The 12,500-nt window shown below is 39.5% G+C and overlaps 2 protein-coding genes across 2 annotated transcripts in view; one reads left to right on the plus strand and one right to left on the minus strand.

Moving 5' to 3' along the window:
- The window catches only part of LOC139685935 (zinc finger protein 697-like), a 19,397-nt gene extending 11,872 nt beyond the window's left edge, over positions 1 to 7,525 (minus strand). The window contains exons 1-3 of the mRNA XM_071583071.1: positions 7,520 to 7,525; positions 6,813 to 6,983; positions 631 to 849 (exon numbers count right to left, since the gene is read on the minus strand). Of these exons, the coding sequence (XP_071439172.1) occupies positions 631 to 849; positions 6,813 to 6,983; positions 7,520 to 7,525 (396 nt within the window). The remainder of the gene's footprint in view (positions 1 to 630; positions 850 to 6,812; positions 6,984 to 7,519) is intronic.
- The window catches only part of LOC139685932 (microtubule-associated serine/threonine-protein kinase 3-like), a 62,978-nt gene continuing 57,985 nt past the window's right edge, over positions 7,508 to 12,500 (plus strand). The window contains exons 1-3 of the mRNA XM_071583068.1: positions 7,508 to 7,621; positions 8,946 to 9,035; positions 11,060 to 11,290. Of these exons, the coding sequence (XP_071439169.1) occupies positions 9,030 to 9,035; positions 11,060 to 11,290 (237 nt within the window). The 5' untranslated portion in view covers positions 7,508 to 7,621; positions 8,946 to 9,029. The remainder of the gene's footprint in view (positions 7,622 to 8,945; positions 9,036 to 11,059; positions 11,291 to 12,500) is intronic.

The raw sequence follows: 12,500 nt of genomic DNA on the forward strand, positions 1-12,500 counted from the left end.
GATTCGAAATGACCGGCAATATACTCAATACAGTATCGCTTAGCGTATTGGTAGAGTTTGTCGTGCTAAAGGCAGCAGCCGGGCACCAATAATTTTGACAAAATGACTATACAATGTCCACAAATGATTAGCGCAAACTGGAGAGGTTCTACGAAACCTATAGACATTTGAACTGATTCCAAACCCTCCTCCTCCCCAAATTTAGCGCCTTGCCATTTACATTTTGTTTCTCAACTAAAGAGACAACCTCAAAGGGTAATAATTACACCTCGGAAGATGAGATGATGGCAACTGTCAAGTTAAATGGATTCAACAAAAGTTGCAATAGTTTTTCAGCGACAGAATGTAAAAACTTGTTACACGTCGGGAGAAATTTTGTTAGCCTTAACGGTGACTCTGTTAAGATATAAATATATTATTTTGAAACTTAAAGAATTTTACTTTAATATACTTCTTGCCCTATCTACTTATTTGTGGTCTACAAGTAGGTGTGATCGCTTTTCAGTCTACTCACGTACATACACGGTTCCACCATAGCCTTGCTGTAACTGATTCAAACGAGAAAGGTTCCTGGACTTTGTAAGACTGCCGGTTAGATCATCAACGAGAACTCAAGGAAAAACATCTCACCTGCATCTCAGGGCATTCGTAACCACTTCCCGGCGTCGTGGGACTCTCCCCAGGGATGCCAGAGAAAGGATCCTCTACTTCAGGTGTTCCTATCATATCCGAAGGTTCAGCACTTCCCTCAGGACTGTCGATCTCCCATGCTTTGGCTGACAGTCCATCAGCATTGCCGGTGATTCCTTCTTCAAGGTCCTCCTCATTCTGCTGTTTCTCATCATTTGTCTAGGCAGAAGGGAAGACATCATTCGATGAGGCTGACATTAAAATAATCAAACATGAGATATCCGCAGGGTTTGTCTACAACGATAACTGATGGACCTATACCGGGTGCGATCTGAGAGCAAGGCAGTTAGTTTTTTTTAAAGTGAGCTATAAAAAAGATTTGTGAAAACTCTAAAAATTCTTCAAAGTACAGCCTCCACACATTTTTTAACAGCAACCTTATCATGACCGATACATGCCTTGGAAGGTGTCTTCCGAGACCTCTCCCAAGGCCTTCGTCTCGGCTAATTGGATATTTCTTATAAATTGAGTAGCTTCAGGTGTGATGTGCTGGAAGTTGAACGTAATGAATAACTGATTGAAGCACTTTTCCACTCGATAAAATATTCGAGTTCGAGTTGGCTAAAGGCCTTTAAGGATGGCCGGGAACATCTTCATGATGAACCAACCCAAAAAGGCAGTAATGAGCAAATCAAAAGTGAGAACAATGCTCATTGTCTTTTTCGACATCAAAGAATTGTTCCATTAGGAGTTTGTTCCTAAAGGACAGACAGATAACCCTGCCTGCTACGTGGATATGCTGGAAAGACTCCGAAAAAGGGTCGTCAGGACGATAAACGACATCTCCGCTACCTGGCAAGGCCATCACGACAACTTGCCTTGCCATAATGCAATACGAGTTCCTGGCCAATCCGTAGGTGCCAATGCTGCCTCACCCAACCCCCTATAGTCCTGACGTCGCCCCAGCAGACTTCTCTTTGTTCCCTTGGGTTAAGGCAGCCCTGAAAGGAAACTGTTTATTGTCCAAAGAAGAAATATCCAAAATGAATAACTGTTTGAAGCACTTTTCCACTTGATAAAAATGTTTTTATTTACGACCGGGTTTCGATGTATTACATCATCATCAGGTAACCAACTGAAGTTGTGTTCAAGCTTATATACATTCCGGAAGGGGTGGAGAGGACGTGGTAGGAAACGAGGGGGGGTGGAGAGAAGAAGGGAAAGACAAGGGAGACATTTACAAGAAATAGCGGAAACAGCGTATTGACCTTGATAAAAAAGTAAGTAGTCCTTTCGTCAGTAAACTTTGACCACACGTGACACACAACCGCCTCGTTCCTTTCAAACCTCCTCCCTCCAAAACTTTCACCGGAAAGGGCCACTTCGCAGTCCGTAGCTAAGTTTTTGTAGGTCTTGGTCGTAAGTGCCAAGCCTTCATTTCTTCCAACAATTTTGAAATTTTGAAGAAAGACCCCATAAATGCAGATTGTCCAACGAGTTAAGAAGAAACCCCCTCTTCTCAACGACATGCAGCTCACTTCTTCCTCTTTCCCCCTCCTTTCGATCAACTTTCGTCAGTAATCCTTGACAACGCGTGATACATAACCGCCTCCTTCCTTGACTGCTTTCTCCTTCCTCCCCCCTCAGTGTGTGAATTAAGTGGGGGTATTCCACCACCACTCTTCCAGAAGGGCCTTATCCTTGGCCTCCAAACCCAGCCGGTCTACTGGATCCGTCCCGGCCACCGATTGTTTATTGGAGACTGCCGCCATCCACCCAACAGGATCACTTCGAACCCTAAAGACTATATATACCGTGTGTTTTTTAAAAAGGTCAATACGCTGTTTCCACTATTTCTTGTAAATGTCACCCTTGTGTTTCCCTTGACCCCCTTCCCCTCCTCTCCACCCCTTCCGGAATGTATATAAGCTTGAACACAACTTCAGTTGGTTAGCTGATGATGATGTAATACATGGAAACCCGGTCGTAAATAAAAATATTTTTATCAAGTGGAAAAGTGCTTCAAACAGTTATTCATTATGGATATTTCTTCTTTGGACAATAAACAGTTTCCTTTCAGGGCTGCCTTAACCCAAGGGAACAAAGAGAAGTCTGCTGGGGTGACGTCAGGACTATGGGGGGTTGGGTGAGGCAGCATTGGCACCTACGGATTGGCCAGGAACTCGTAGTGCTTTGTGGGAAGGCAACTTGTCGTGATGGAGTTGACAGGTAGCGGAGATGTCGTTTATCGTCCTGACGACCCTTTTTCGGAGTCTTTCCAGCATATCCACGTAGCAGGCAGGGTTATCTGTCTGTCCTTTAGGAACAAACTCCTAATGGAACAATTCTTTGATGTCGAAAAAGACAATGAGCATTGTTCTCACTTTTGATTTGCTCATTACTGCCTTTTTGGGCTTGTTCATCGTGAACATGCTCCCGGCCCTCCTTAGAGGCCTTTAGCAAACTCGAAACTCGAATATTTTATCGAGTGGAAAAGTGCTTCAAACAGTTATTCATTTTGGATATTTCTTCTACAACAAACAGTTTCCTTTCAGGGCTGCCTTAACCCAAGGGAACAAAAAGAAGTCTGCTGGGGTGACGTCAGGACTATGGGGGGTTGGGTGAGGCAGCATTGGCACCTACGGATTGGCCAGGAACTCGTAGTGCTTTGTGGGAAGGCAACTTGTCGTGATGGAGTTGACAGGTAGCGGAGATGTCGTTTATCGTCCTGACGACCCTTTTTCGGAGTCTTTCCAGCATATCCACGTAGCAGGCAGGGTTATCTGTCTGTCCTTTAGGAACAAACTCCTAATGGAACAATTCTTTGATGTCGAAAAAGACAATGAGCATTGTTCTCACTTTTGATTTGCTCATTACTGCCTTTTTGGGCTTGTTCATCGTGAACATGCTCCCGGCCCTCCTTAGAGGCCTTTAGCAAACTTGAAACTCGTGAATAGGGCAGAGCAGAGTTCCCGTAGGCCTCACGAATCATTTTGTTAATCTCCTCTAAAGAGATTTTTTCAGTTTAGCACAAAGCAATCGCATAATGTTGCTCGATGGTCGTTTCTATTTATTTTGTGACACGATCGGCGTGTCGAGGTTTACAAAAACTGACATTATGCCGCTTCCACAGCTTGGAGAGTACTTAGACCGGTTTTGTGGCAGATCTTAGCGTCCCCCCAACCACTCCAAGTAAGTCGAATCCACTCCGACCAATAGGGGCGCCGCAGGAAATTTAATTGCATTACTTATGGAACGCACCCTGTACACGACGGCCGGAAATGGACATATCGTCACTTATGACCTGAAGACTTCAGCGGCATGGCTTCAAAAATTGCCATCGCCAGATGCACATGAACATCGAAATACCGTATATTACACCGTAATAGACGTATATTTACACACACACATCCGATATTGACGTATTTTTACGAACACACTATATATAATTTTTACGCGCATATATATATATACATATATATATATATATACATATATATATACATATATACATATATATATACATACATACATACACATATACATATGTATATATATGTGTGTGTATATATATATATATATATATATATATATATATATATATATATATATATATACATACTAACTTGATCAAAAAGTTCCCGGAATAACCACCGTGTGGCGCTCCCATCGTTCCGATTTGAGTTCTGTTTTTTTTGTTAAATTGGTACATCTGTTGTTGATATTCCCTTTAAATCTTAGTGTCATAACTTGACATTTGCAAAAGTTACGTAGCCAAGAGTACATCTATCTCTGTGTGTGTTGGCGATTTTTTACAATTTCAGAAATGGATTTAAATTTGCAACAACAAACTTGTATTAAATTTTGCGTAAAAAACGGATTTAGTGGCGCACGGACGTTGGAAATGTTGGAAAAGTGTTTCGGCAACGATTCTCTAAAAAAAAACGGTCGTTTACCAGTGGCACGAGCGGTTCAGAAGTGGTCGTGAGTCAATCGAAGATGATGAATGCAGTGGCAGACCATCGACATCGAAAGTCGGTGAAAAAATTGATAAAGTAAAAGAAATGTTGGTCAATAACCGCAAATTAACCATCAGAGAAATAGCGGAGGACTTGAACATTGCCTATGGATCCGCCCAAGACATTGTGGTTAATGATTTGGGTTTCCGTCGTGTAGCATGCCAAAAGACCTCAATTTCATGCAAAAAAGAGACCGTGTTGACGTCGCAAAAGACATGATTTGCGAGGCTGAATCCGATCCCACATTCATCAAAAGGATCATTACTGGAGACGAGACGTGGGTTTATGAGTACTACACGCAATCCAGACATCAGGCAAGTGAATGGCGTTCACCAAATGAGCCGAGACCAAAAAAACCACGTCGTTTTCAGTTAAAAAAGAAGGCAATGCTGACGGTTTTCATGGATTACAACGGTGTAGTGCATCATGAATTTTTGCCAGAAGGCCAGACAGTAAACAAAGAGTATTATTTGGGCGTTATGAGACGTTTGCGTGAAGCAATTCGCCGAAAGAGACCAGAAATGTGGGCAGAAAACTCGTGGATTTTGCACCATGATAACGCACCGTCGCACAGTGCTATCATTATTCGTAATTTTTTGACGAAAAATGCAACAAATACCATCCAACAGCCACCGAATTCACCTGATTTGGCTCCCTGTGACTTCTTTCTGTTCAATCGAGTTAAAAAACCATTACGGGGAACGCGTTTTAGCAGCCGAGAGGAAGTAATGGAAAAATCGCAGGAAGCACTGATGGACATACCGAAAACCGACCGTAACTTTTGCAAATGTCAAGTTATGACACTAAGATTTAAAGGGAATATCAACAACAGATGTACCAATTTAACAAAAAAAACAGAACTCAAATCGGAACGATGGGAGCGCCACACGGTGGTTATTCCGGGAACTTTTTGATCAAGGTAGTATACATATATATATACATATATATATACATATATATATACATATATACACATACATATATACATACATATATATATACACATATATACATACATATATACATATATATATATATATATAATAATTGGCTGACACAACATAACACAAATAGAAAAGAATAGACACATATAAAAGAACACTTACACGGTAAATTGTTCGAGCTTTCGGCCCTCTCAGGGGCCTGCTTCAAGAGAGACTCTTATATATATATATATATATATATATATATATATATATATATATATTTATATATATATATATATATATATATATACATACATATATATATATATACATATATATATATATATATATGCATACAGATGCGCGGGATATATACACGTTCAAGAAAACTATGAATCTCTGGCGCGCGGTATCTATACAAATTCATGATTACTACTAAGTTCCGGGTGCGCGTTATCGATGGGAAAATATGGTACCTCGTTGTTCTGTTGATCAAGTACATGACATAGACATCTTCGTAGAGTAAGAATGAGTAAATGAATAATAATTATTGAAAATGAGGAGTGAATTGATGACAGGGACGTTGAGTAATACCTACAATAATAATAATAATACCTGTTACCAAGTGAGGTAGTTAAGGAAAGTTACTCTTTTGTTTGAAATACCGTCTTTAAAAAAATGAAGTACAAATTTAATATCTGCATACATCGCATGCGAAAAAACCATCAGGATAATTACTTCTATAAATATATATCTTCCACATTGGCACAATGCTCACTAAAATAAATGTTTATGTTAGAATTAATACCCTGTGTAGAGCATGTACGAATATGAGTCAAACAAAAACCTTAAACATTTGTTATATCCTCATTTCTTGAATATTGAAGGAACTCGCTCGTACAAATTTTAATTTTACAACGAGAATGAACACTAATCTGCACTGCTTTAATCGGACTGTGCAATTGAATTCCATGATTAATGTTAAAAGATCCATGTGAGTGTTAAAAGAGTATACGAACACAAGACTATTTCACAATGCGATACGACCGAACATTCCTTTTTACCAATCTTGCAGCTTAACGATAGCACCAAAGCAAAATAAAATAGAAAACCTGATGCATTCATTACTAATTATTGTCACCAAATCAATTCCATTTTAACCAACAACATTGATGGACTTCTTCTATGCTTGGTTGAATTTCAGTCATCAATAAATTTAACGAGAAACATAACATACCTCTTCCCGAGGGTTTTTCCGCTCTCTGGATCCACGATAGGGACCTTTTTGGACGCGATTGTAGAAAACAAACAGACACTCGACACATCTCCGCTTGAACAGCCGGAAATCAGTCAATTTCTCCACGCAGGTACAACATACCAACCACGGATTATCATCTTCTTTAACGACCTAAACACAAACATAACATGACAAATGTAAATGAATGAATACGCGTAATATTGACCTCTTCCACAGTTAAATCCATTACATTCTGTTCCCAGGGCATTAATTATCTTAAAAAATGACATATTTCCACCTTTTCTCTTCAGAACTCAATAATTGTAACTGATGTAACGAACATATGTATGTTGTACGATAATTCCAGCAAATATATGGAATATATATTTCAAAGATATCACTCACAAAAAATATTACTTACCTTGACATTTATTAGATCTTCTATAGTCTTTTCCAACATTATTTCCTGTTTATGTTTCTCTTCGAAAATGTTTATTAAAGGTACACCACCGCATAAACATAATCTGCATAGACCACACTTCCGTTTAACGTACATTCTGAATGTTTTCAGTTGCGTTTTAATGACTTACTTCACAAATTGAAGTGAAACAATTAATAGCTCTAAAACACATTGCGAATAGAAACATCAAAATGTAGTAATTACTCTTTTCATCACATACGACAAATGACGAACGAAATCATCATACGGGCATCTGATGCGCAAGGGATAGATGAGAAATTAGGTATTAAATAACGTGAAATTCTTCGCTACCCGTGAGAGATTCAATATGTTGAGTAGCTGCCCTCAGGTATGGCTATTTGTTATATTATAATTTCAAACGTTCATAATTAGAAAGTCTGCGGAATAGTAATAAGATATGCAACGGAGTTGCAGGCCTAAACACGGGAGTGAGCATTCCATGTGGTGATATCAGTCGGTTTAGATTTGTCGAGGTCAGTAATGTTGTCATTTGGGGGGTAAAGATAAGTTCATATTCAACTTGCTTTGATGATAAGCTCTTGTTTCTTGTCTACTCTAACTATTTAATCCGGATTAAGGGCCGTACGTAACACCTTCTAAGCGTATAGTTAAATTAAATTTAGTATTGCCATATGAAATGACTTTTGTCCGTATTATGCTCTTAAGTTATTTGCTCTGGAATATTTTCTACCCAGATTACGTGAGGAGGAGGGTAGGAGAGAACAGCTGTGATTCTAATTTTAAATATACCTTGTAAGAAGAAAAATATGACCGATGGGGGAGGTTGACCCCTTCGAGAAAGGTGACAATTATCACTTTGTTGCGACAATTTACTTCAAATTCTGCCTAGTTTTTAATTACCTTCTTACACCGAAATATCCACCGAGGTTTAAGTAATGACTGCGCCCATAAACCATTTGGCAGCCGCAGTGATTTGTTGTTATTTATTAATTTATTATAAATGTTCTAGGTTCACACATATTGTGACTGTCGGCAGGGAACGTAAACGTTTTTCCTTATGTATGTGTTTCGTAAGTACTTAGTTATTTGTTCAGCGTGTTCGAAATCGAGTAAACATTTCAGGATACACAGAGATCAAGTAATGCTGCTCGTTCTGATATAAAGTGCGTCTGTAACAGTCGTACTGTTGTTTATGATATGATGTTTAGCATAAACGGTGTAACATAAACTTCTTTGTACAGTGTTCCTATTGATTTCGGATGTAGTACCACGTAGGTTTATGTTTCGTGAATGTTAGCTTAGAACTAGATTTTTATCCCATCATTTATACGAAGTGTTACTGAACTACTGTCGGTCCAAAGGGTATTAAATATTGGCTGTATTTAACGATCAATCTTTTATTATTTCCTTTGAATCGTATTTATTTCAATGGAATTTCCTTTTATTCCATGGATATGTATTTTTTTCTTATATAGATAGATATTTTTCAATGCTTAACCGTTTTCAACCCTACTGTGATAATATCTCGTGGAGAATGTGAAGTTAGATTGTGACATGAGTGTTTGGAAATGCCAGAGCGAGATTATTTTAGTGTTTGGGTATTATTTAGTTTTTGCAATGAGCTAATATTCATGTTAGAGTTGCTGTCAATTAGCTGTATATGAGTCAACGGTTGTTTTCATGTTTTGCAGGATCAAGGATGTTAGATCAACAAGCCCTGACGCGACTCTTTCGTGCAGATATAACGAGCGTGGCGGCGGAACGTTTTCTAGGAGATGTCGGTAAGTACATTTATTTAACCTTTGATGAAGGTAATTAATATAAAGTAGATACGGCAATGGATAATGGACGAATTCGGTTTAATGCGCGACTAAGGTTAAATGTTTGGCGTAATGTTGTTTAGATGGAAGTGAGTGGTAGAATGAAATGCGGCGGGTTTTATGGGAATTTTCAATGTTTTTTTTAACAATCCTTCGTCTGGTGATGTTTTTTTGCGAGTTTGCGAACTGAAAGCTTTTAAAACGTCGCTGAAATGACGAAACATCGTTCAAGCCCCAATTATCGTTTTTCACGCATCGACGAATGACATTTCAGAATGGCGGTTCACCTTTTCCACTTAAGCAGTCACTAGGAATTCTTAATTTATGTGCGAAATCTGTAATTTAAGTAATGAGATTGATTTTAAACATTTTTTAATTAAAATAGAATGCCAGTTTTACATTGTCACCCTCAAAATAGCTTCATTCTGGTGCCAAACAGTGCCCGAGACGTTTCTGTCACTCCTCTTAGCAGTGCTGGAACTCTGATACTGGAATAGGCTTCAGCTGATCGGTTACAGCCATTTGAATGTCTTCGACTGTCCCACCAACATGAGTACCCTTTGAAGTGATTTTTAAACTTCACAGAAGAGAAAAAAGTCACAAGGACTTAAGTCAGGCGAATAAGGAGGCTTAGGAGACACAGGACTGTTTTCTTCTGGCCAAAACAAACTATTACTGGTCCTTTTGGTCTTTTGCGAAAGTTTTTTGGAACCATTTTTTGCACAGATTTTATCTCATACCCAATTCATTGGTCAAAATCTGATGAATTGTGGTGGTTTGAGTCAACTTCAACTCTTCCACGATCATTCCGACTGTCCACTGACGATCGGAATGCACAAGATCCCGATTCTGTTGCCATTTTCATTACTTCTTGAAGATGAAGGCCTTCCGCTTCATGGTTTATCTTCAATTGACTCTCTTCCTTCTGAAAATGCCTTAATCCATGGAAAAACGTGGGGTCTTGATAAAATAATATCTCCGTAGGCCTGCCGAAGTTTAGCTAGAGTTTCCGTAGCACTGTGCTCAAGTCTGAAGCAGCAAAACCTGATAGCACATTGAAATTGATGTCACTCAGTTTTAGAACACACTCTAGAAAGAACTGTTTCACAAAAAATATCACTACGGGCAACTGAATGACTCGGGTAAATTCAAATCCACTGTGTGGCTTAGGAAGGAAGTTATGTTGAGGTTGGCAATTTAAAACTGTTATTTTATTTGAATGCAAACATAAAAAAAGTCAGTCTCATTACTTGATTTACAGACATCGTTTAACTTCCCTCGAACATGCCGGCACACACTGTTGTGCCGTGAAAAATACGGTATCGGGGACTTTCGAAGTGCCGAAATATTTGTATTGTCTACTGAGAACAAAATGTGAGAATTGTGTCAGTAAAAAACTTTAGTATTAAAATAATTGGGAGATGAAATATAATTTAATTTCAAGATTTTCATATGACTCACACTTGTACTAGCTATATGCAGTCAGAATATTCTTTATGATATAAATCTTTACTTGTGTGCAGAGTTCTAAGGTTGAGTAATTATCCGTATGGGTTTCTAATACACTGATAATTGGCTGTTTTGTGTATTTCATCAAAGATGGTATTATGAGAAACAAACTAGAACACGTCTCCATACTTCATCCGCTTCTCAAAATACTACACTGGATGAATAATGTAACAACCTCAAACCTGAAAATGCATGTTTAGTTGGGGGAATGTTACTTCCATGCGCGTAGACCTGGAGGTTTTCTAAAGATCATTTTGTTCGTATAGTCTAGGAGCATGTGTGCATTAGTTTTCAGCCTACCCTCGTACATATCTCAGGGCCTAAAAAGGACACAAAGAGTCAATTATAACCCGTAGATACCGTCGGCTCATTTAACTTTTGTCCACACAGAACGTAAGATTTTGGACGTTCCTCTGTTGTCCGCAATGTCTTTTGAGCAAGTGTGAGTGTTTCACATGGTTTGTTTTCTTATTCAGTGCCAGGGGCGTGCAGAGACAGCGTCCGGCATGCCCGGGAGTGGGGAGAGGACGGACGGGAGTGGTGGCGAGGGAAAAGGGAGTTATCCAGGGCCTCAGGCCGGCCCTGAATTTGCCGAAGGCGGTGTCTTGCGGAGGGGGATGTCTCGGAGCATGAGTGACTCGACCCTGTGGCAGGCAAGACCCAGCCACACGCCCCTGCCCTCGGTCATATCCCCGACGCAATTCAAGGTGAGATATCATCTACCTCCATTATGAGGGCGGTTCAATAAATACCCGTGTTTGACTGACAAAGGGCGTTCCTGAGGGAAGTTTATGCTATCATCATGTGCTGCCATCTATCGAATGATGGTGAAACAAATCTCAGACTGATTCAAAGGTTAGTTTGGATTTGGCAGCCATTGGAGTGTAAGGCGTGTTTCGTGTGATTTTCGCTTGAAGATGGAAAAAGATAGCAGTATCGTTCGGTAATTTGCCTTTTGTTTTGTTTTTGGATTGGAAGAAATGCGAGGAGATGAAAGCAAAGTTGGATGCTGTTGGATGGGGACACTTAGCGCCATCTTTTACCACAGTTAGATATTGGTTCAATGAATTTAAACGTGGGCGAACATCTGTTCTTGATGAGGAGCGACCAGGACGCCCAGCAGACGTGGTTATACCGAGGAAATCATTCAAGAAGTCCACGCCATGATTCTCGCTGATCGACCAACGAAAGTGTGCGCAAAGTAGCAGAGGCCGTGGGAGGTGTGTCGACCGGAACGGCAATTAATATTTTATTACATGAATAGATTGGCAAAATGATAAAATTGTTGGCCCGATGGGTGCCGTGATTGCTCACGGTGGACAACAAGCTGATCCCGGACTTGTCGCCGCCAAACTGCATGAACTACGTTATGAATTGCTGCCGCACCCCCCCGTATTCTCCTGATCTGGCTCCCTGTGACTTTTTCTTATTCCCCATAATATGAAGAAATGGCTCTCAGGAAAAAAATTAAGCTCAAACTCGGAAGTTATCGCCGAGAAAGAGATGTATTTTGGAGAGAGTTCAGCAAATCCTATTTTTTTGGAGGGGTTAAAAGAATGGATGGAACGTTAGGAGAAGTATATCTTTCTAAAAAGGGGACTATCTTCAAAAATAAACAGAAATGTTTTTGAAAAAATGGTTTCTTCATTTCTAACATAGGTACAATTGAACCGCCCTCGTATAGAGGTCGGTACTGTTGATAATCAAGGGTTTATTATGTATGAATACCGAAAAAAATGCTCTTTAAAGCTCTCAACGGTGAAGTGTTCTTCTAGTTATGGAAGTAGTCCTAGTGTATCTATTTCTAAGCCGACAAATGCAAGGTGTACAGTAATAATATTGATAATTGCTGAATTATCAATACCTATCTCTTTCAAACATAATATTCACTCTTATTCAAGTGGAAATCAACAGAAT

This window comes from Hetaerina americana, unplaced genomic scaffold, assembly GCF_022747635.1.
Source record: "Hetaerina americana unplaced genomic scaffold, ioHetAmer1.1.p SCAF_121, whole genome shotgun sequence".
NCBI lineage: Eukaryota > Metazoa > Arthropoda > Insecta > Odonata > Calopterygidae > Hetaerina > Hetaerina americana.